This window comes from Hirsutella rhossiliensis (genome assembly GCF_020360975.1).
Source record: "Hirsutella rhossiliensis strain HR02 chromosome Unknown scaffold00003, whole genome shotgun sequence".
NCBI classification, from domain to species: domain Eukaryota; kingdom Fungi; phylum Ascomycota; class Sordariomycetes; order Hypocreales; family Ophiocordycipitaceae; genus Hirsutella; species Hirsutella rhossiliensis.
The window spans coordinates 1522178-1541107 of NW_025408669.1; the positions used below are offsets into that span (position 1 = coordinate 1522178).

The window sequence follows — 18930 nt, forward strand, 5'->3', positions numbered from 1 at the left end:
GCCCTATGCCGTCGGAGCATTTCATGGCTGGCAATATGTTGACGTAACTGGTGACTAGCGAGTAAGTTTCTATTCCTGCTCCGTGACTGACAAGAGTTTGCTTGCATACTGATCCGGCAGGCAGCCATATTAGCAGTATCATTCGCGGGATCGCTTCGGAAGGCTCAGGGTTGCTTTGGTCGTTGTATGGAGTTCTCCACTGGAGTTTAAGCTTGGCCGACCAAATGCAGGGTGGCAATCAAGCCAAATCTCAACGTCGACCACGGAGTTGTCACTAGGTTAACTTCAATCAACTCAACTGAACTCAGCCGAAATCAACTGCGGGGAGCGCATGGGTGGATGGTTTCATTAGGCCCGGCGAGACTGAATCTGTTGAGGGGCCTCTGCGCTAAGCCGACTCGAGGTCCTGGAGCCCACCTCGCTTCCATATACTCTATAGTTCTCCGGAAATAATGCGATTGTAAGCGTAAGAAACTCGTCTACGGTCAACCCGACGACGAAGCGAGCGGTGACCTGGCATTGCCTCGGAGACTCCAAATCGTGCGGAGCATAGGGAGGGAAGATAATTGCGTCATGGACGGGAATGGGCCTTCGCCAACGTAGTGTTGAAGGTGACGCCGCCGAGCGCCCTTCTCGTGCCTGATACTGCTTTATTGGGATTCGCTTTGGCTGACTGGTGCCTGCCTCTGGGGACTTGCTTTTGGGTGAAATGAAAAATCCGCACCTATATCCAGCCGAATAGACGATGCTTGGCAACAATTGCATCCTAAAGCAGAGCTGCATATGCAAGCCACGTTGAAGCAAAGTCGCGTGTGCATGACTGCATGCAGAGCGGTTCGAGGCTGGACTGGATCTGACAACAAGGCTCATGGTTATGCTCAAGTCTCGGCTGAACAGCGGAAGGCATGCCGCCTGCACGAGGGCATCCGCGGGCTTCTCCCTCGCAGTCCGTCCACCGACAAGGGAGGAGTGGAAGGTGAATTTTGGCCTCGGAGGAGGGCTCAAGGAGAGTCGATGAATTGGTCGGCCTCAAAGACAGCGCCAACTGGGCATGGTGCTCCAAGCAATAGGCCGGCGACAAGGGACACGATAGGTCTCGTCATGGCCATTCCAACTCTCCTTGTTGGTGGTTGCTGATGTGTCCTGTTGTCGATACGAAAGCTGACACCATGTGCGCTAGCGCAATTACTAACCCCAAGAGGTGACGGAACCACCAAAAGTCAATTGAAGCCTGTTAGCGCCTCGAGTACCCGCTCCGCATCCCGTACTGTCGAGAAAAACTGTCTCCCCATCCATTGCATCTGTGTCGCTGATGCGCTCGTCGACCAACAGCATCATCAGCCGTCGCCCACCCGCCAACTTCCGGCCGTGTCTGCTTCGATCGAATGGACATTGCGTGAAGCCGGCCAGTCATCTTCTCTCTCTCTCTTTTTCTTTCCCGCGCCCCCTCCCCTTCCGCTCTCTCGCCCTCCCTTCCTCCCTCCCGCCAACGCGACCCGTCTCTCGTCCATCTCCGCCAACTCTCATCCATCAGCGAGCAAAGCCAAACAGACGCCATGAGCGGTTGGCTTGCGGCCTGCGCGGCCTACGTCGCCCCCCTCTTCATCGTCATATCGCCCATCCTCTCCTACGGCGACCAGGCCCTGGCCATGCACCGCAACAAGTCGAGCGCCGGCTTCTCCCTCGACATACCGCTCATCATGCTCGTCGCCTCGCTCTTCCGCATCTTCTACTGGCACGGCGCCCGCTTCGACACCAGCCTGCTGCTCCAGTCCCTCATCATGGTCGCCATGCACCTCGTCCTCCTCAAGATTGCCCTCGACCACCGCCCGCCGCCCTCGTCCAAGGGAGGCGACACGGGCGTGCCCTTTGCCGCCGCCGCCCAAAGCGACAATATCCTCTCCGGCCCGCGGCCCTACAATTTCTGGCAATGGCGCTCGCCCAAGCCGTGAGTCTCTCCCTCCTGATCCCATCCGTCGGGGCCGTCGCGTCCCGGCTGACGCCTCGCAGCTACTGGCAGTTCCTCCTCTACCTCGCCGCCGGCCTCTTCGTCCTCGAGCTCCTCATGACCCCCATACCCTCCCTCTTCACCCTCTACTCGGCCATGCTCGGATACGTTGGCCTCAGCGTCGAGGCCACGCTGGCCATTCCCCAGATCCTCGCAAACTCCCAGACGAGGTCGTGCAAGGGCTTTCGCCTGTCGGTCCTCGTGGCCTGGCTCGGAGGCGACGCCATGAAGATTTTGTGGTTCTTCACCACTACGACGGACATTCCCGTCGCCTTCAAGGTTTGCGGCCTCTTCCAGGCCGCCTGCGACTGCCTCCTCGGCGCCCAGTACCTCATGTACGGCGAGGGCGAGGATATTGTCAAGGAGCATCCCCTGGAGGAGGGCCAGTGGTCGAGCGCATTCACACACGGCGTGCGGCCGCACAGCAGGAGCTTCTCGCAGACCAAGGGGTCGGCGCCCTACAGCGACTCCGAGGTGGATTAGATGGCTGCCGTATGGATGACGCTGGCCTGGGTCTTGCGGTCGACGACACAAGTGCGGCCGAGGCAGAGGGCCTGCGGCGCCGAGTCCGCGGGCCATTCGAGACGCACAGGGTGTCTGCGCATAGGCAATGGCCATATACAAGAACAGCAAGAGCAATAATAAGGGACGGAACGCACAGGTGAGGGCTTGGCTACGGGACGAAAGGAGGGGAGGGCAACGATGGCCCCCGGAGACCAACACCGTCTGGACTCGCACCTGGACTCGCCCGAGCCTCGTCTTGCCTTGTGCCACACAAGCACGACGTGGCGGCGCTCGCGACTCTGTTTGACTTTTTGGATACTCGGGCAAAGGGGCGTTTGGGCGGCGATAGAGCGGTTCCGGCCACGACCGCGGGCTGCTCTGCTCTGCAGGGCGCAGGCGAGGGCCCCAAGGCGATGAATAAATAATATACGCAACTGTACTCCGTATGCAGCAAGACGTGAGCTGTCCACGGCCACGCCTGTTTCTTGTTTGCGGGTTGTCGAGCTTCGGCCGATGGTGAAGCGAGCTTGTCCCTCCATATCCGTCCCTGGATGATCCCAGTTCTTCAGCCCCGTTCTTAACCGCCCCCAAGTCCACAAGCTCCCGCTCGCTTGTTTGACAGCAACGTCTTCCATCCCACGTGGGGCTGCTTTTTCGTGCAGTGACCCCCTGGCAAGTAACACAGACGAACGGAAAAAGCAAAAAGAGAAGAGTGGCGCGTGCGTCTCCGGCCAGGACTGTGTTGACCCAGCAACCAACGGCCCCCAATCCCCCCAATCCCCTTTATCCCAGCCATGACCTCTCATCGTCCATCATTTATCCCCCCCCCTCGAAGAAAAACCCTCTTTACTCGCCCCTGTCCGCCTCCCGCCGCGCGACGCGTCTATTTCGTGACTCGAGCCTGTTCTGCTGCTGCGGGCTCAGTAGCGCCGGCTCAGGGGAGTCTTGCATTGTACGGTTATATATATATGTGTGTGTGCAGATTCGGACGAGTATTTGGTTGCGGACTGTTGCTGGTGCTGCGCCCTGCTCTTCCAGACTGGGTTGATTGCCTGGAGTTGGTTCCCGGGTGATCAGAGAGAGAGCAGACATAACCCTCAAGCGCCGAGGCGGGAAACGAAGCATCGTTGTTTCTCTCAAGGTACATCCAGTTCCTCTCTATTTCGCGTCCTTATCATACCGGTTTCTGTCTATCAGCGCATCTACTCGTCACTCTCTATAACCGCTCATCCCGTTTGCTTGCCGCCAGCACTTCCACGTCCCCCCTCAAACCGTCCACAACCCCCCCGTCCCCATTGCGGAGTTTTCTGCTCTGTTCTTTTCCCTCTGCAGTTTCACGATTCAACCAGCTGACAGGCATCCTCGTTCAGTCTGCAACTCCAAACCTCAACGCCGCTTTGAACCCGGACCGCAGCTCACCGTCGAGTTTCTCTCCTCTCCCCACCACCTCTGCCCAGCTGCGAGTCTTTACCAACCGCCTTTTCCACCTCCTTTTCCATCCGCTTTACACCCCTCGCCTTGTCCGCACCGCTCCCCCGTCTCCTCGCCACGCCAGCCCCGTCGGCCAGAGCTCTGCCCTGCCCGCCAGCTGCCTCTCCTCGCCCCGTTCGGCTATCTCTCCCTCTCCCTCTACCACCGCGCCTTGGGCCCCCGCGCACGCGCACACCTCGCCAGCTGCCTGAACACGCCCCTTCGCACCCCCCGGCAACAAGCACTCTCTGCTACCACAAAAAAAACCCGCTCCATCCTCTCTGACCTTTCTTCGCGCACCAACCCTCCATCGTCTCGCAAGGCGTTCATACTTGAGCCACTCTGCGCCCCCGTGAGCGGAAGCCAGAACCATCTCGCTCCAGGCAACGCGCACTTTGCCCTCCTAGGTCTGTACGCACTTCGCTTCCTGTTCCCTCTCGCTCAAGCCTTTGCTAATTTGTGAAAGCAGCAGTCTCCATTTCGACAGTTTTCTGCTTCCTTCCTTCATCTTCCCAGCTGGTGAGTTGAGCACGACCCCAGTCTCTTCTCCTGCCTCGCCCGCGCTTCAGCTTGACGCAAAACACATCGCCGTTGAAGCCTTGCTCTAATCACCCGTCGTGTGCTGGCAACCTCTGCCGGGGCTCGAAAGAGACGCATCGTCTCACCCTCTCCACCTGTGCCCTCTCCCACTGACGGCCAACGCCCAGCGACTCAACCAAAATGGCTCCCGCAAGCTCCAAAGCCAACTACAAGTCGTACGAGGCTCAGGCGCGCATGGTCCGCGCCATTGTAGCCGCCCATCCCGACGTCAAATGGAACTATAAAGGTAGATGGCATCTTTTCTTTGAATTTCATCTGCATCCGCTATTTCTCTAGCCCTTTTGCCTTCCTCTTGTTCCATCCCCGTCAGTTTCTGTCTCGCTCTTGGGACGAAGGCTGACCCTTCGTCCCTCCCCTAGAAATATCGGCGTGCTACGGCTCGGACATGACTGAGCATGCCCTCAACCACCGCTTCCGTCGTCTGCGCGCCCAGGCCCTCATCATCCACGAGGCGCGTGCCGCGGGGCTCGACATGAAGGACATGATGGCCCCTGATGACCTCCCGAACACCAAGGAAGCCGTGGACAAGAACAGTACGCCCTTTGGTCTCAAGTTTGCTTGGCTTGCCCTCGAATGTCCAACGCGTTGCTCTTGCCTTCACTCTCCTGTTGTCGACGCCTCCAAAGCCACTCGTTCGGATGAAAGCGCGTGTCGAAAAGCAGAAAGCTGACACTGGGCCCAGACATCGCCAAATACTTTGGCCAGTCCACCCCGGACGGCATCCAGTTCCAGTTCCGAGGCATCAAGCACGACGCCGACAAGCTCCGCGCCGTCGAGGCCGCGGGCGGCGACGTCGCCAACTGCCTCAACGCCGGCGCCGCGGCCACGCCCGTGTCCACGCCCTCCAAGCCGACCCCGGCCCGCGGCGGCACCGGCGGCACCCGCTCCGGAACGGGCCGCAAGCGCACCCGCCTCCCCGTCAAGCGCTCCTCGTCCGACGACGACGACGATAAGGAAGACGACGCCGGCGGCGCTGGGGACAACTGGAGCGACCGCGACGACACGCCCTCGAAGCGCGCAAAGGGCGCTGCGGGCCAGAAGACCGCCACGCCCCGCCGGGCTGCCCAGAAGGCAAACGTTACGATCGCAGATGCCGCGGCCCAGCTCCGGGACAGCGAGTCGCCCGTCCCAATCGACGCCCCCGTCGGCCTTGCCGCGCCGCGCCGCCCTTCCATCTTTGGGCCCGTCGACCCGCCCAAGCTCGCCGTCGGCAGCTCCGATCCCTACATGGGCCGCGGCTCCCTTCCCGACGGCCTCTGGAGCTCGGCCATGGACATGGACGACGGCTACGGCGATGGCGAGATCTGACCTCGCCCTCTCGCTTCATCTCATGTTGCTTGCTCGCTCGCTCGGTTCTACTTCTGCTCAATATTCTTTCTGCTATCATTACATCACTTCTCCTGCCACACACCCTGCTTCACGCTTCGCCATCCAGAGAGTCTCGTCAATCTCGCCATACGGGGGAGCGACAGGGGCAACTCGGGATTCCGCGCCGCCACGGCGCTACGAGGGCACAGGGGGGCGAGGAGACGAGGATGAAACTTTTTTTGTTGTGTTTTCGCGATTGCGAATGGTGGTTTTCTGGCAATGATTGACGGCAAAAGAAGCCAAGTCGGTGTCCATACTGCCTCCCCTTTGTCTACAGATCCAAGGACTCCACAGACGAAAAGACTAAGAAGATGAGAGAAATTCACACATTCACCCGAACTTGTCTCTAAAGCTATCGTATCCCTTGACCGTTAGTAGACTGCACTAGACAGGCACCGAAAGTATATGGCTTCCGCCTCAGCAAAGTCAATGGCGTCCAGGCCGTGCAGCCTGGGCAACTGTGAGGCCCATCTCCCGCATCACCTCACATTCTCCTCACGCTCCCGCGCGCTCCCCGGGCCGCGAGGCCTACAAACGTCCAGTATACTGCGATACACGTCACCCAGGCTCGGATCCACATGATCGTTCCTCACCATGTCCCATCGCCTTCCCAGAACCCGCTTGGAACGGCGTCACCGATGCCATACACGCAATGATATACGCACAGTAAACATGTCCCTTCCTGTCTCAGTCTCCTATTCCAGGAGCAACTCCCACAGCGCATCCTTGTCCACAAATTCGTGGTGAATAATGTTAACCAGCCATATGTCGTCTCTGATGCCGTTGAGCAGATTCTCGCTGTCCGACCCTCGGCCGTATACCTTGACCCATTCGCCCCAGATGCCAAACGCCTCCTCGCCCCAGGCCCGGAAGCTGACCTCTTCGACAATCGTCGGCGTCACAATCTCCTTGCCCGGGAAGACGCCCCACGTAACTGCGTTGGTGCTCGACCACGAGCTCGCACCGTTGACCCCCCCGCTCGAGTCGGACGAGACAAAGTCTCCCTTGGCGTTGGTGGCGTAGAAGCAGATCGACTCGCGCACCCGGGGGGAGTTGAGTCTGTCGAGGAGCGTTTTCCAGTCGTCCGACGGGAGGAAGAACTCGACAAACGACTTTTGGAAGACGAACCCGTTTGCCGGGCCCCACCCAAACGTCCCGTCGCTCGACGGCGCCCCGTTGACTGCGGGCTGGGAGGCGACAGTCCACCAGCCCTTGCTGTTCAGTTCAATGAGGCGGGGCTGGATGGTCGACGATTCCGCCATCAGCTCCTCCTCGCTCCAGGGAATGGCCGCGAGCTCCCCCTGCATGTGCTTGACGAAAATGCCGTCAATGTCCTGACGAGTTGCCGGGTGACCCCACAGCCGCACGGCTTGCGTGACAGACATGTGCAAGCTCACGCCGTATCCGTCAATCTCGCCATAGGCGGGCGATCGAGCATCGCCGAAACGACCATTAGGGAAGTCGTCCCAGGTGGCCTCGCGCCCCAGGGCTCCCTCGCCTTCCGAGATGGCCAGCGTATTTGCGCGCGAGTTGATGGCCTCGGCAGGAACGCCCGCTTCCTGGCCCGACGCTTCCCATTCCGGATGAGCCAGGGGTCGGCTGCCCACAATGACTCTGTTATGGGGATCAGATCCGACCGAGGAATGTCTCCTGCTTGTCCGCGAGTGGCTGCTCGGCCGCAATGGCGCATTGCCGTTGAGCTGGATGGTGGGAAGGGGGGATAGGGGGACGTCATCGACGACGGCGGCTTCGTCGCTCTCGGACGAATCTTGCTGGATCAACCCAGTCTTTTCCACGATGAGCGACACGGCCTTTTCCAGGTTGAGGGTGTAAAAGTGAAACCCTCTGTGGCCAGAGGTACCGGCCTTGATGGCCCTGATCTGCTCCACCATCTCGCCGATGACATCGACGCCCACCATCTTGACTCGTTCGTCGTCCCCCCTGACGGCGTTGAGGCGCGTCAAGATCGACTCAGGCATCCTCGCATGGCTGAGCTTGGTTGTCCGCTTGATCATCTGGTAGCTCTGGATGGGCATCAAGCCGGGCATGATGGGAATGGAAGTAAAGGCGCCGCTGGGGTGCTCCCTGAGGGTCTTTTCAAAATTTTCATAGGCGTCAATGTCGAAGAAGAGCTGGGTCATGATGAAGTCGGCACCGGCTTGGACCTTGTCGACCAAGTAGGGGAGATCGTGCTCAAGACTCTGGCCCACGGGATGAGATTCGTCGGCGTGGCCCTCGGGGTAGGCGGCGACTCCAATACAAAAGTAATCACCATGGTTTCTGCGGATGTAGCGCACCAAGTCAATGGCCCAGGTGAGCTCGTCGGAGCCGTCGTCTTGGTCGCCGCCGGCATCGCGATACTCTTCCTTTCGAGGGGCATCTCCCCTCAATGCGAGGATGTTGCGGATGCCGAGGGCCTTGGCGTCTTCCAGGGCCTTGTCGAGGATGCGGCGGCTCATGTTTGTGCAGGTCAGATGCAGACATGTCGTGAGGCCAAGCTCGCGCTGGCACAGCTCGGCCAGCTCGAGGGACTTTGTTGCAGTCGAGCCGCCGGCGCCCCAGGTGACGTTGACGAAGAGCGGCCTCAGGGCCTGCTCCATCCTCTGCATGCGGTGCCTCAGGTTTGAGAAGCCCATGGCTGTCTTGGGAGGGAAGAACTCGAGCGAGAAGTACTCGGCGCCATCGGGGAGGGCGGCGATCTTGTCCGTGATTTTGTCCATGGTGATGATGTGGACAGTGAAATCAGGTGATGCTCAGGAGGGTGATGATTAGGGTACGGATCGATACAGTGCGATGCGACTGATGGTATTTGAAAGTGCTTCAAACTCCGAGATAGAGCAAGAGGTGGCGACGTGATGATGGTTATGAGGAAACTGAAGCGAATTTGATGTGGCGACAGGGCAGCAGCAAGGCGCTCGGTCAGGCTGCAGCGACGCGACGGGCTCCGAGGCAAGTCAAAGACGACGAGAGAGGAAAATGAGAGGAAAAGACAAGCCCACGCCTTCGAACGACGAGTGCGCCAGTGTTGGGCTTGCGTGACGGACAGAGAATGAGGTCGTGCCGAGACCGGGCGGGAAGGCAGATATCACGGTCGCCATTCTCTTTCCTGCCCTTTCCGGGCGTATTCCGTACAGTATGCACTGTACGAGAGCGGCCGTCGAACGAAGGTACGAGGGGCAGTTCGCAAACAGGAGTACAAGGAACTTGCTGCAAGATTTCCCGGTCAAGGAAGTATTTCAAGTTAGGACGTGATCTCGGTACCTGTCACTTTTCGCTGGCTTGCTTGGTGAATATGAAGTGAGAGTCTATAAATGAGGCTAGGTCACCCGTCTCTTGTTTTTTTTTGTTTATTTTTCCGTGTATATGGCTCTTCAGCCCGCGTGCAAATAAGGCTGAATGGCTGTTGCAGCAGCGGCTACTACCTACTATACTACAGTAGCTCTCTGAGGTACCTAGGGGCGCTCGAGGCGCTGCAGCGGCAGCCCTTATCGATTTAGTACCTAGATACGCACTTAACACTCAAGCCGCCTATCGAAATAAACCACAACGCGGCAGGCGCCTGCAGGGCCTCCTCAACGCCATATTCCAGGGTGGCCCGAGCTTCCCCTGGGCAAATTCCCCCGATTGCGAATCCTCGTCTTATCAAGATACGGATAAACTTGGGCGTCTCCTACCCGGCATGCGTCACCTCCACTTGCTCCTCCTCCAATCGGCCTCCAAGCTCTAATCTCGCCACACGATGAAGCTCCCCCATCATCGCCCTTCGCAAGTCATGTGAAAAGGCCACAAAGGAGCCTCCAATGCATTTGCTTCGCGCCGGACAGCTAGCGGCGAGCCTCCATGTCTCAGCCTCGCTCACTGCTGGCCCGCGCCCCCGAATCGCCTCGACCTCGCTGGCCCGAAGATGGTACGCCGTCAACCTCCGAGAACTCGACGACAAGTGGCGGCGAGTATGGAAAGCCGCCGACCAGCGCGACGCAGTCCCCGAGACTGCCAATGGGCCCAAAGACAAGTTCGTCTTGCCCATGTTTCCATATCCCTCCGGCAGCCTTCACCTCGGCCACCTGCGCGTCTACACAATTGCCGACGTCGTCGCCCGCTACAACCGGCTCAGGGGCTACCGCGTCTTGCTACCCATGGGCTGGGACGCCTTTGGTCTGCCGGCCGAGAACGCGGCCCTCGAGAGAGGCATCCAGCCTGAGGACTGGACCGCCAGCAACATTGCCAAGATGAAGGAGCAGCTCGACCTCATGAACGGCAGCTGGGACTGGCATCGCGTGAGTGACTAGTCTTGCGCCGTTGCCGCCGCCCAAGCTAAACACCCAGGCCAGGAGCTTGCGACGTCCGACCCCAAATTCTACAAGCACACTCAGAAGCTCTTTCTCATGCTCTACCAACGCGGACTAGCCTACCAAGCCGAGGCCGAGGTCAACTACGATCCGATAGACAAGACCGTCTTGGCCAACGAGCAAGTCGATGCCAATGGCTGCTCCTGGAGGTCGGGCGCCAAAGTTGAGAAGAAGAAGCTGAAGCAGTGGTTCTTCCGCATCTCCCACTTCCGCGACTCTCTCCTCGACAATCTCCAGGCACTCGCCAAAGACGGTGCATGGCCCGAGCGTGTTCTCTCGCAACAGAGGAACTGGCTGGGCAAGTCGACGGGCGCCTCCATCAAGTTTCCCCTCATGTCGCACGGCGTCGATGTCGGAGCCGCCATCGAAATCTTCACCACACGGCCAGACACGCTTTTTGGGGTCCAGTATGTCGCACTCGCTGCGTCCCACCCCATCGTGTCTCGGCTGGCCGAAAGCGACTCGGAACTGCAAGCCTTCCTCGACACCCTCCCAGGCCTTCCCCCCGACTCCAAAGTCGGCTACCTTTTGCCGCAGCTGCGCGCCATCAACCCCGTCGCTTACCACGACGACACACCCGAGGCCACCAAGGCATCCATGCCCGTGTACGTTGCCCCCTATGTCCTGGGCGACTACGGCGAAGGGGCAGTCATGGGCGTGCCGGGCCACGACCTGCGCGACCACTCATTCTGGCGGATGCACCAGCAAGACCAGCCCGTCCGCATCGTGCTGGCACCGTCCGAGGACGGCGCCACGGCGGCCATTGAAAACGAGCCCTTTCTCGAGGACGGCATCATGACGGAGCATAGCGGGCTCTTCAAAGGCAAGTCTTCGACCGAAGCAGGGCAGATGATGGTGCGCATGCTCGAAGCCGCGGAACTGGCCAAGCCCGTTGATAAATGGCGTCTGCGCGACTGGCTCATCAGCCGCCAACGATACTGGGGCGCTCCGATCCCCATCATTCACTGCGACTCTTGCGGCCCTGTCGCGGTGCCCGACGACCAGCTGCCCGTCGAGCTCCCCCGAGTCGATGAGCATTGGGCCGAAGGGAAGACGGGCAACGCGTTGGAGTCTTCGTCAGACTTTGTCAACGTGACGTGTCCTCAGTGCAACGGAGCTGCCCGCAGAGAGACAGACACGATGGATACGTTTGTGGACTCGAGCTGGTACTATGCTCGGTTTGCCGACGTACACAACACCGAGCAACCCATGTCCCCTAAGGCTGCCGAGAAGCTACCTGTGGACATTTACATCGGGGGCATCGAGCACGCGATTCTCCATCTTCTTTATGCTCGCTTCATCTACAAGTTTATGGCCACAACGCCTCTGATGCCCCAGCACCCGGACGAGACGGCAGCCCTTTCTGCCGAGCCGTTCAAGCGCTTGATCACCCAGGGCATGGTTCAGGGCAAGACGTACGTCGACCCCGACAACGGAAGGTTCCTCAAGCCCGACGAGCTGGACCTTTCTGACCCCGCGGCACCCAAGGTGGCCGCGACAGCAAGGGCCGCGACCGTGTCTTTTGAGAAGATGTCCAAATCCAAGTACAACGGCGTGGACCCGACAAAGACGATTGCACAGTACGGCGCGGACACGACGAGGGCCCATATGCTATTCCAAGCTCCGGTTGGGGAGGTGCTGAAGTGGGATGAGAGTAAGATCTCGGGAGTTACCCGATGGCTCCAGAGGCTGCATGACCAGGTGATGGCGGTGGCAGGGCCGCCCGACGAGCCTGTCTCGGTCGCCGACTACCTCGAGGCCAGGTTTGAGAGGCTCGGCTCCATGACGAGGGCAGAGCTGAAGCAGTGGGACGCGGAAGTAACAGTGTGGCGAGAGGTGCAGCGGACGATTGGGTCCGTCAGGCGGTCCTACGATGAGGTCTACTCGCTGAACACTGTCGTGTCGGATCTCATGAGCCTCACCAACACGCTGGGCAGCAACGACGAGGCCGGCGACGTGGTCAAGCGGCAGGCTCTCAGCACGCTGATCCGGCTGACGGCGCCCATCACGCCGGCGTTTGCCGAGGAGTGCTGGAGCGCGCTTCAGCCGTCGGCGGGGAGCGTGCTGGAGACGGGCTCGTTCCCCAGCGAGGACGGCAGCGCATGCGCGGCAATGCTGCAGCCGCGGCGGCAGGCGTGCGCGGTGCAGGTCAACGGCAGGGTGCGCGGCGTGGTGGAGATTGCTCCGCCGCCAGGGGAGCTCGAGGGCGACGGACTGAGCGAGTGGATGACGGCGGCGATTCTCGAGACGGAGCTGGGGAGGGAGCGCTTCGGCGAGGGGGGGCGGTACGACGTCAAGGGGGCCAAGCGGGCAATTGCGGTCAAGGGGGGCCGGGCTGTAAATTTTGTCGTATAGACAGGACCCGCAGACGTAGACCAGGAAGAGGTAGGATATACCCTCGAGAAGCTGAAGCATGGACAGGCGTGGCAGGAGACGAGCCGTTGGGTGCGTACACGCCGTAGCGTCGTGCGCCATCCTGCTACTTGGGCGATTTAACGTTGTACGTCATGCAAGCGTACAGACTGTAAAAAAGTATGTATGCACAGCTCAACATGGGATGCCCATCACCAAGCATGCGCGCAAGGAGCGCCTCGACGCCGACACGGGGTAAGACGACGCTGTCTCAGCCCCTTTCCCCCGTCGTCGCGGTCCATCGTCAGCCCGCAGGCCTGCCGCGTACAACCCCAAACTGCTGTCGCACCCCTCGCTCTCTTTGTGAGGGTGGGGGGGAGGCAGCATCAGCAGCGGCGAAGAATGTCGGGAGAAAGGGGGGAGGGGAGGGGAGTTGGCCATGTCGCCGAGAGGCGCCTCTACGCGACATGAACGCTGAAAGAGCCGATCGTGGGAGACGATATGTATACGCTGTACCCTCCGTTCGAACTTGTGAATACCGGACGTCAGAGGCGTTGGGGGGGGATGGGTGAGTCGGTCGCTGCATGCGCATTAGCCACCATCTGTGCTTCGTGTGCCCAACCCCTGCATCGCCTCGCCGACTGCCGTCGCCAACAACGGTCCGAGACGTTTGCTTTCTTTTTCTTTGCATTCTGCAGCTAAATATCCGACAAACTGCGTCATGCATGTCGAGTCGCTGGCTCGTTTCCGCCAACTCATGGCTTGCACGGAGAGAAAAGAGTCGCCGGCGTGGTATCATGGATGTAAATCGAAGCGATGCAAAGCACTGTAAGGGCAGAGGCCGGCCTCGCGGCTCCCCGACCGTCTATGTACACAGGCTTTGTGTCTCGATGCGAGCCGTAGCCCCAGTGCGTCGTCAGCCCCGGTCCCCCCAGCCCCTGCTCTCCAAGCTACTGTACTCGGTCAAGACACACAAGCACGTGGCCCCCCGCGCCCACTAGTCCAGCCTCCTTCTTCTCCTATCGTCGTCATGGGCGGCGTCGGCGGGGGCAGGGCCGTCGTCGAGCAGCGGCTCCTCCTCGCTGCGCCAGCCCGGCTTCCCGGCCGAGGCGCCGCGGTAGACGACGTAGTGCTGGGCCATGAAGATGGAGTCGTAGAAGAGGCTGGCGTTGCCGAGGGCAAACTTGACGGGGTTGCCCGAGATGCCGCTCCAGTCGCGCTGCAGGTAGCTGTCGATGCCCTGCTGGGCGATGCTGAGGACGCCGCCGGCCATGTCGAGCAGCACCTGCCAGATGCTCCAGCCCTCGGTGCTGTGGTTGCGCCAGTTTGCGACAATCTGCGGCGTGTACTTGACGAGGGTGACGACGAGCTTGACGTAGCCGGCGGCGTAGACGAGGTCGAGCTCGCACCAGTCCGTGGCGGGGTCGACCGACGACGCCGACGGGGCTCCTTGGGCGGCGGCGGTGGCGACGACGACGTAGATGGTGACGAGGGCCAGCAGGCAGCCGGCCGAGACGCCGGCGATGAAGCGCGACGGGCGGGTGCCGGTGGACGGGGCGAACCCCCAGGCGGGGCGGGCGAGGTACTGCGACACGGTGACGAGGGAGAGGACGAGGGCGTGCAGGGCAAAGGTGATGTCGTTGAACTGGACCGTGGGCGTCAGGCCATGGTTGCGGGCGGCGTACTGGTCGCGGATAACGGGCGAGTAGTAGAAGGCGAGGTTGGAGAAGAGGTACGCGGCGAAGCCTATGCGCCGACACGGCGAGGTTAGCGACTTAAAAGCCTCTGCGAAGAAGAGAGTGACGAACCGAGGACGTTGATAAAGGGAAAGTCAACCGTCGTGCCCGAGGTGGAGCGCCGGCGAAAGTTGAGCAGCGGCTGGGGATAGAAGGAAGCGCTCCAGCAAAAGGTGTAGACCCAGCCGAAGAGGGCCGAGAGGAAGGCGAGAAAGGATGCCATTTGGAAGAGAGAGGGAGGGAGGGAGAGTGAGAAGGGGAAGAAAGAAAGAAAGAAAGAAAGAAAGAAAGAGAGAAATGCGAGGGTATCACATGGGAAAGGGAGAGAAGGAGAGTTGGTCGTTGGCGCGCGCGCGCGCGAGAGAGAGAGAGAGAGAGAGAGAGGGCGGAAGTGGCGGAACGGAGCCTGTTGGACGCGAAGCCGGACCGAGCGCAGAGAGAAGACGGGTATAGCTGGTCGACGAGGTCGTACAGGACGAAGGGAGGCGCGCGGTCGGTGCAAGGGACGGCCGGCTTTAATCTCGACGACGTCTGGCGCCAGGGATTTCGGGTCGCAGGCGATTTAGGGGTTGCGATGGATGGATCCCCACGAGGGTGCCTATGACGAGGTACTTTGCGCCAGGGCAAGGGACAGGTGTATCCCATGACGCACGAAGCCAAGGGCGACATTGGCGGGCAGAGGCCGGGCCGGAGAGGCAAGTCACTCTGATAGCGGTTGAGTCGCGTCCAAACACCCACGAGTCAAGCACCGCTTCTCCTCTGCCTTGGCCTGTGGCCTGCCTGACCTGCCAAACTCGGAACATTCGCAGCAGGAGTCTTGGAAAAGTGCCCACGTGCGGCCGCAGAATCACGAGCGTAATCATGAGGTCCCGCCGTTTTCTTGTGTGGCGCCGGGACGTGACGCGCTCACTAGTAGGAGCGCTGTAAGTTACCTACCAGTAGTCACTGCGACAAGCAACTTAGTGCCGACTAGTAGTGCTAGTAGCGCCTACACAGAACCCTTGCCCACTGCTACCCGCCGCTGCCGCTGCCTGCTGGCGACGCAGGTCCCCGCGGTTGGGTTGCCCTGGACCGGGTGAGATGGGAGGGAGCACGCAACGGCAGGCCTCCATGACACAAGCCCCTCTACATAGGTCTGTACAGTAGGTATCTAGGTATTAATTACAGTACGACTGTGCAGTACCGTACGTACCCGTCTTCTCACAGCTCAGTCGCCTCCCACCACGTCGGCTCACGTCCTGCTGATCAATACACGAGACCACCTTCCAGCCCGTCCGCCCGCCCCGCCCCCGGCCCCGTGCCCTCCGCCTCCGCCCTTGCCCGGCATGGCCCTCGTCGCCCGGTCCAGGCCCTGCCCGGAGCCAATCATCACAGAGCAGCAAAGACACAGGATTGAGAGACCGTCAATAGCACGGTACGCTCGTCTACTTCTCCCATTCTGCCGTCCGTCTGCCCGTGTCTAATACCTCTACATCTATTCGTTTTTCCAAGGCCAGAACAACAAGAGTCAATCTCCTTCGCACCCAGCCATTCTTTCGTGACTGATGCCGCAAAACCCGCACAAGAACACGGTGAGGGGAGAGGGGTAAAGCAACGAGACCAAACAAGGGACTTGTCGGGCGACGGGGCGATTACATCGGCCAAAGGAAGAGAAAAAGGAGCAGAACCCAAAAAATAAAAGAGAGAAGTCGAAAAAAAAGGGGAAACACCAAAGCAGTTTCTTGCAATGCCTCATTTTTTCTCCCAAACGCCAGCGCGTCTGATGCCATGCGAACCAGACCAAGGCCCCTCGGCTTCTTTTCTTGTCTCTCCTTGCTCTTCCCCTCTTCCCGCCCGGTCCGAGACCGCTTCAACCCACCAGGTCATGGCAACGTCGTCAGGCCTATGCCGAGCCGCCGCCGCCGATAAACTTGGGCAGCGACCGCCACCCCTTTTCGTTGGGCATCTTGATCTTGCCAAAGTCCTGGTCCAGGTCCAGGATGATCTTGAGCGCGTTCCGGCTGCGCGCAAAGGGGCTCGTGTCGAGGCTGCCCGACGAAATCGTCGACATGGCGTCCGCCACGCCCGTGTGCATCTTGACCTCGGCCTTCTTGCCCGGCATCGGCAGCATCGTCTGCAGTACCTCGTACGCCGCCAGCGTGAAGCCAAACTGCGGCGACGACCGCAGGATCCGCGCCGGCCCGCCCTTGAAGAAGGCCGTGAAGCCCTCCTCCTTCCAGATGGTCTTGGCCGCGTGCCGCAGCCCTGTGTACGTCGCCTCGCCCTTGCGCGCCTCGACCTGCAGACGCGTCTTGATCACGTCGCACGGCGTCGTCAGGTATGCCGCCGGCATGCCCGCAATCGCGCCGGCCGTCAGCAGCTGCAGCACGCCCAGCTTCTTGGCCGGCGACTCGCCGAAAAAGTCCCTCTTCAGGTGGCTGTAGGTGGGGAAGTAAATGGCCGAAAAGGGCACGTCGCGGAGCAGGCACGCCGATGCCCCCTTGTACAGCCCGACCAGCCCCAGGTTGCGCACGATCCACATGGCTGATCGCTTGGGCGTGCCCTCGACTGTCTTGGCCACCTCGCCCTGGACCTGCAGGCGGATCTTGACAATCTCCAGCGGGTTCGTGAAAATCTAAACCGAGACGCATTCAGCACCCCGTCTCTTTCCCCGACGGCATCTCGGGCCACCATGTGAGCAGAGGAGACTTACGACTTGGCATCCACCGGCGCTGGCACCGGCCAGGACCTCGGACCCCCACCAGATCTTGCCTTGCTTGTCGGTAAAGTAGTTGCGGACCAGGTCGTTGACCGTCAGCTTGATTGCCTTTTCCGGCGCCACGCCGACGAGTTGCGGCAAGACGCCAGAGTATAGGCCGCGGATGCCCTCGTTGCGAATGACCTTTTGGAAGCAGTCGAGCGAGTTCTTGTACAGCCGCTGGCCGGGCACCGCCCCTCGCTGGTTCTGTAGGCGCGTCTTGACCAGGTCGATGGGATACACCATGAAGGCGCCAAACGCGCCGGCCAAACTTCCCAGCAAAAAGTTGTGCGTTGCCTCGAGGGCCTTGTTCAGGATAGCGCCCTTCTTGGTGGCGGCCCGGTGCAGGTCCCCGGCCTCGTCCGTGTCGTAGACCCGGCTTCGCCACGAGGGGTCCAGGACCTTGGCAAAGTCGCCCAGGCCCAGGCGGCCCGATGGCTCGTCCAGACTGGCAAAGTGGAAGAGGATGTCGGCCTCCATCGGCGTAAAGAGGGAAAAGCGGGTGATCTTGGCGGCCTCTTGGACAAACTCGGACCTCGTAATCTTGCCGTCGCTACTCTTGGACACGGCGCGCCGTATGATGAGCTCGACCAGATCCATCTCCTTAATCATGTTCTGGAAGGCGCGCACGTTGGCGTATGAGATCTTGCTGCCGGTGGAGATGTTGCACAGCGTGTGCAGGTTCTCGAGGAGGTGGTCCGAGAGCTTGTGGCGTGACGTCTCGAGGATGATGCGCTCAAAGTCCTCGGGGTTGATGTAGCCGTCGCCGTCCTTGTCGAAGAGCTGAAAGGCCTGGCGGATGCGCTCGCCCTGGAGGCCGCGCAGCATCTGCGAGAACTGGGGGTAGCTCAGGTCGTGGCGCTTCTTCTTGCTGCCAATGTACAGGCGGGCCCATTCGCAGTCCCAGTCAAAGGGGGTGCTGTTGGGGCCCTTGTTGAGCTCGTACAGCCGCCGGAAGTCGTCGTACTTGACCCTGCCCGTGCGGTCAATGTCGAAGAGGCGGAACGCGATTTCGTACTCGGCATCGGGCTTCATGAGCAGGTTCTCAAAGACGCCCCAGTCCGTCATGCTGATCCTGCCAGCGCCCTTGTTATCGGCGACGCGAAATAGGATCGAGTACTGTTCCCGCTTGATTTTGTGCTGCCCGCGCCAATGTGTGCGTCAGCTCGCGTCCTCTCTCGGCACACGGCGGGCGACTCACGTAATCCTCGTTCTTGGGCGCAATGGTGTTGATGAACTCGTCGGGCCCCATGGACAGCTCGCCCGTCTCGGGATCCTTGACAGCATTGCTGATGAAGCGCGCCCTGCTCTGCGCCGAGAGCTGGGCCGGCTCGTCCGAGCCCAGCAGCGTCTCCTTGACCGCCTCCTTGACCACCGTGGCTTTCGACATGATGCCGAGTCGCAGCCTCTCCGACGGCGGCAGCGAGAGTTTCCCGACGAGGCTGGGAGCAGTCGATGGGCCAACGACGCTTCGATGCCTTGCCGAAGCGTCTGTTTGTCCGGGGGAAGTGGCCGCACAGGACACGGATCACACCAAGGGTCAACGGGTACCGCTCCCGACCAACTTCGCAGCACCAGGAGGGAAAGCTGCTCGTCCAACGGTGCCTCCAAGGTGAGGATATGGACAAAGTAGAGGCCGCGAGTCGCGTGCAAGGAAAAGTGGTGCTCCAAATAACCGACAACGCGCAGCCGCAATCGATGAAGCACACAGGGAGGGAGACTAGAAAAAAATTGCTCGACTCAATCGGACATTTGCTGCGCGTAAGAAAACGCTCCCAGCCAGATCCGACTTGTAACTTTTAGCTG

The 18930-nt window shown here is 60.5% G+C and overlaps 6 protein-coding genes across 6 annotated transcripts; 3 read left to right on the forward strand and 3 right to left on the reverse strand.

Annotated features, from left to right (window-relative positions):
• Positions 1 to 1556: 1556 nt before the first annotated feature.
• On the forward strand, positions 1557 to 2491 carry HRG_02998 (PQ loop repeat domain-containing protein; the record flags this gene model as incomplete). Its single annotated transcript, XM_044861469.1, has 2 exons — positions 1557 to 1948; positions 2011 to 2491. 2 exons carry the CDS (start codon positions 1557 to 1559, stop codon positions 2489 to 2491), a joined length of 873 nt encoding a protein of 290 aa, XP_044722495.1.
• A 2211-nt stretch (positions 2492 to 4702) lies between these two features.
• On the forward strand, positions 4703 to 5890 carry HRG_02999 (uncharacterized protein; the record flags this gene model as incomplete). Its single annotated transcript, XM_044861470.1, has 3 exons — positions 4703 to 4808; positions 4942 to 5115; positions 5265 to 5890. The coding sequence occupies 3 exons, from the start codon at positions 4703 to 4705 to the stop codon at positions 5888 to 5890; spliced, it is 906 nt and encodes a 301-aa protein (XP_044722496.1).
• A 755-nt stretch (positions 5891 to 6645) lies between these two features.
• HRG_03000 (methylenetetrahydrofolate reductase domain-containing protein) lies at positions 6646 to 8670 on the reverse strand (the record flags this gene model as incomplete). The annotated part of the gene is made up of 1 exon (XM_044861471.1): positions 6646 to 8670. The coding sequence occupies one exon, from the start codon at positions 8668 to 8670 to the stop codon at positions 6646 to 6648; it is 2025 nt and encodes a 674-aa protein (XP_044722497.1).
• A 1080-nt stretch (positions 8671 to 9750) lies between these two features.
• On the forward strand, positions 9751 to 12654 carry HRG_03001 (tRNA synthetases class I (I, l, M and v) domain-containing protein; the record flags this gene model as incomplete). Its single annotated transcript, XM_044861472.1, has 2 exons — positions 9751 to 10227; positions 10282 to 12654. 2 exons carry the CDS (start codon positions 9751 to 9753, stop codon positions 12652 to 12654), a joined length of 2850 nt encoding a protein of 949 aa, XP_044722498.1.
• A 994-nt stretch (positions 12655 to 13648) lies between these two features.
• HRG_03002 (PQ loop repeat domain-containing protein) lies at positions 13649 to 14610 on the reverse strand (the record flags this gene model as incomplete). The annotated part of the gene is made up of 2 exons (XM_044861473.1): positions 13649 to 14397; positions 14460 to 14610. 2 exons carry the CDS (start codon positions 14608 to 14610, stop codon positions 13649 to 13651), a joined length of 900 nt encoding a protein of 299 aa, XP_044722499.1.
• A 1659-nt stretch (positions 14611 to 16269) lies between these two features.
• On the reverse strand, positions 16270 to 18514 carry HRG_03003 (mitochondrial carrier protein; the record flags this gene model as incomplete). The annotated part of the gene is made up of 3 exons (XM_044861474.1): positions 16270 to 17001; positions 17080 to 18264; positions 18326 to 18514. The coding sequence occupies 3 exons, from the start codon at positions 18512 to 18514 to the stop codon at positions 16270 to 16272; spliced, it is 2106 nt and encodes a 701-aa protein (XP_044722500.1).
• Between the last annotated feature and the right edge of the window lie 416 nt (positions 18515 to 18930).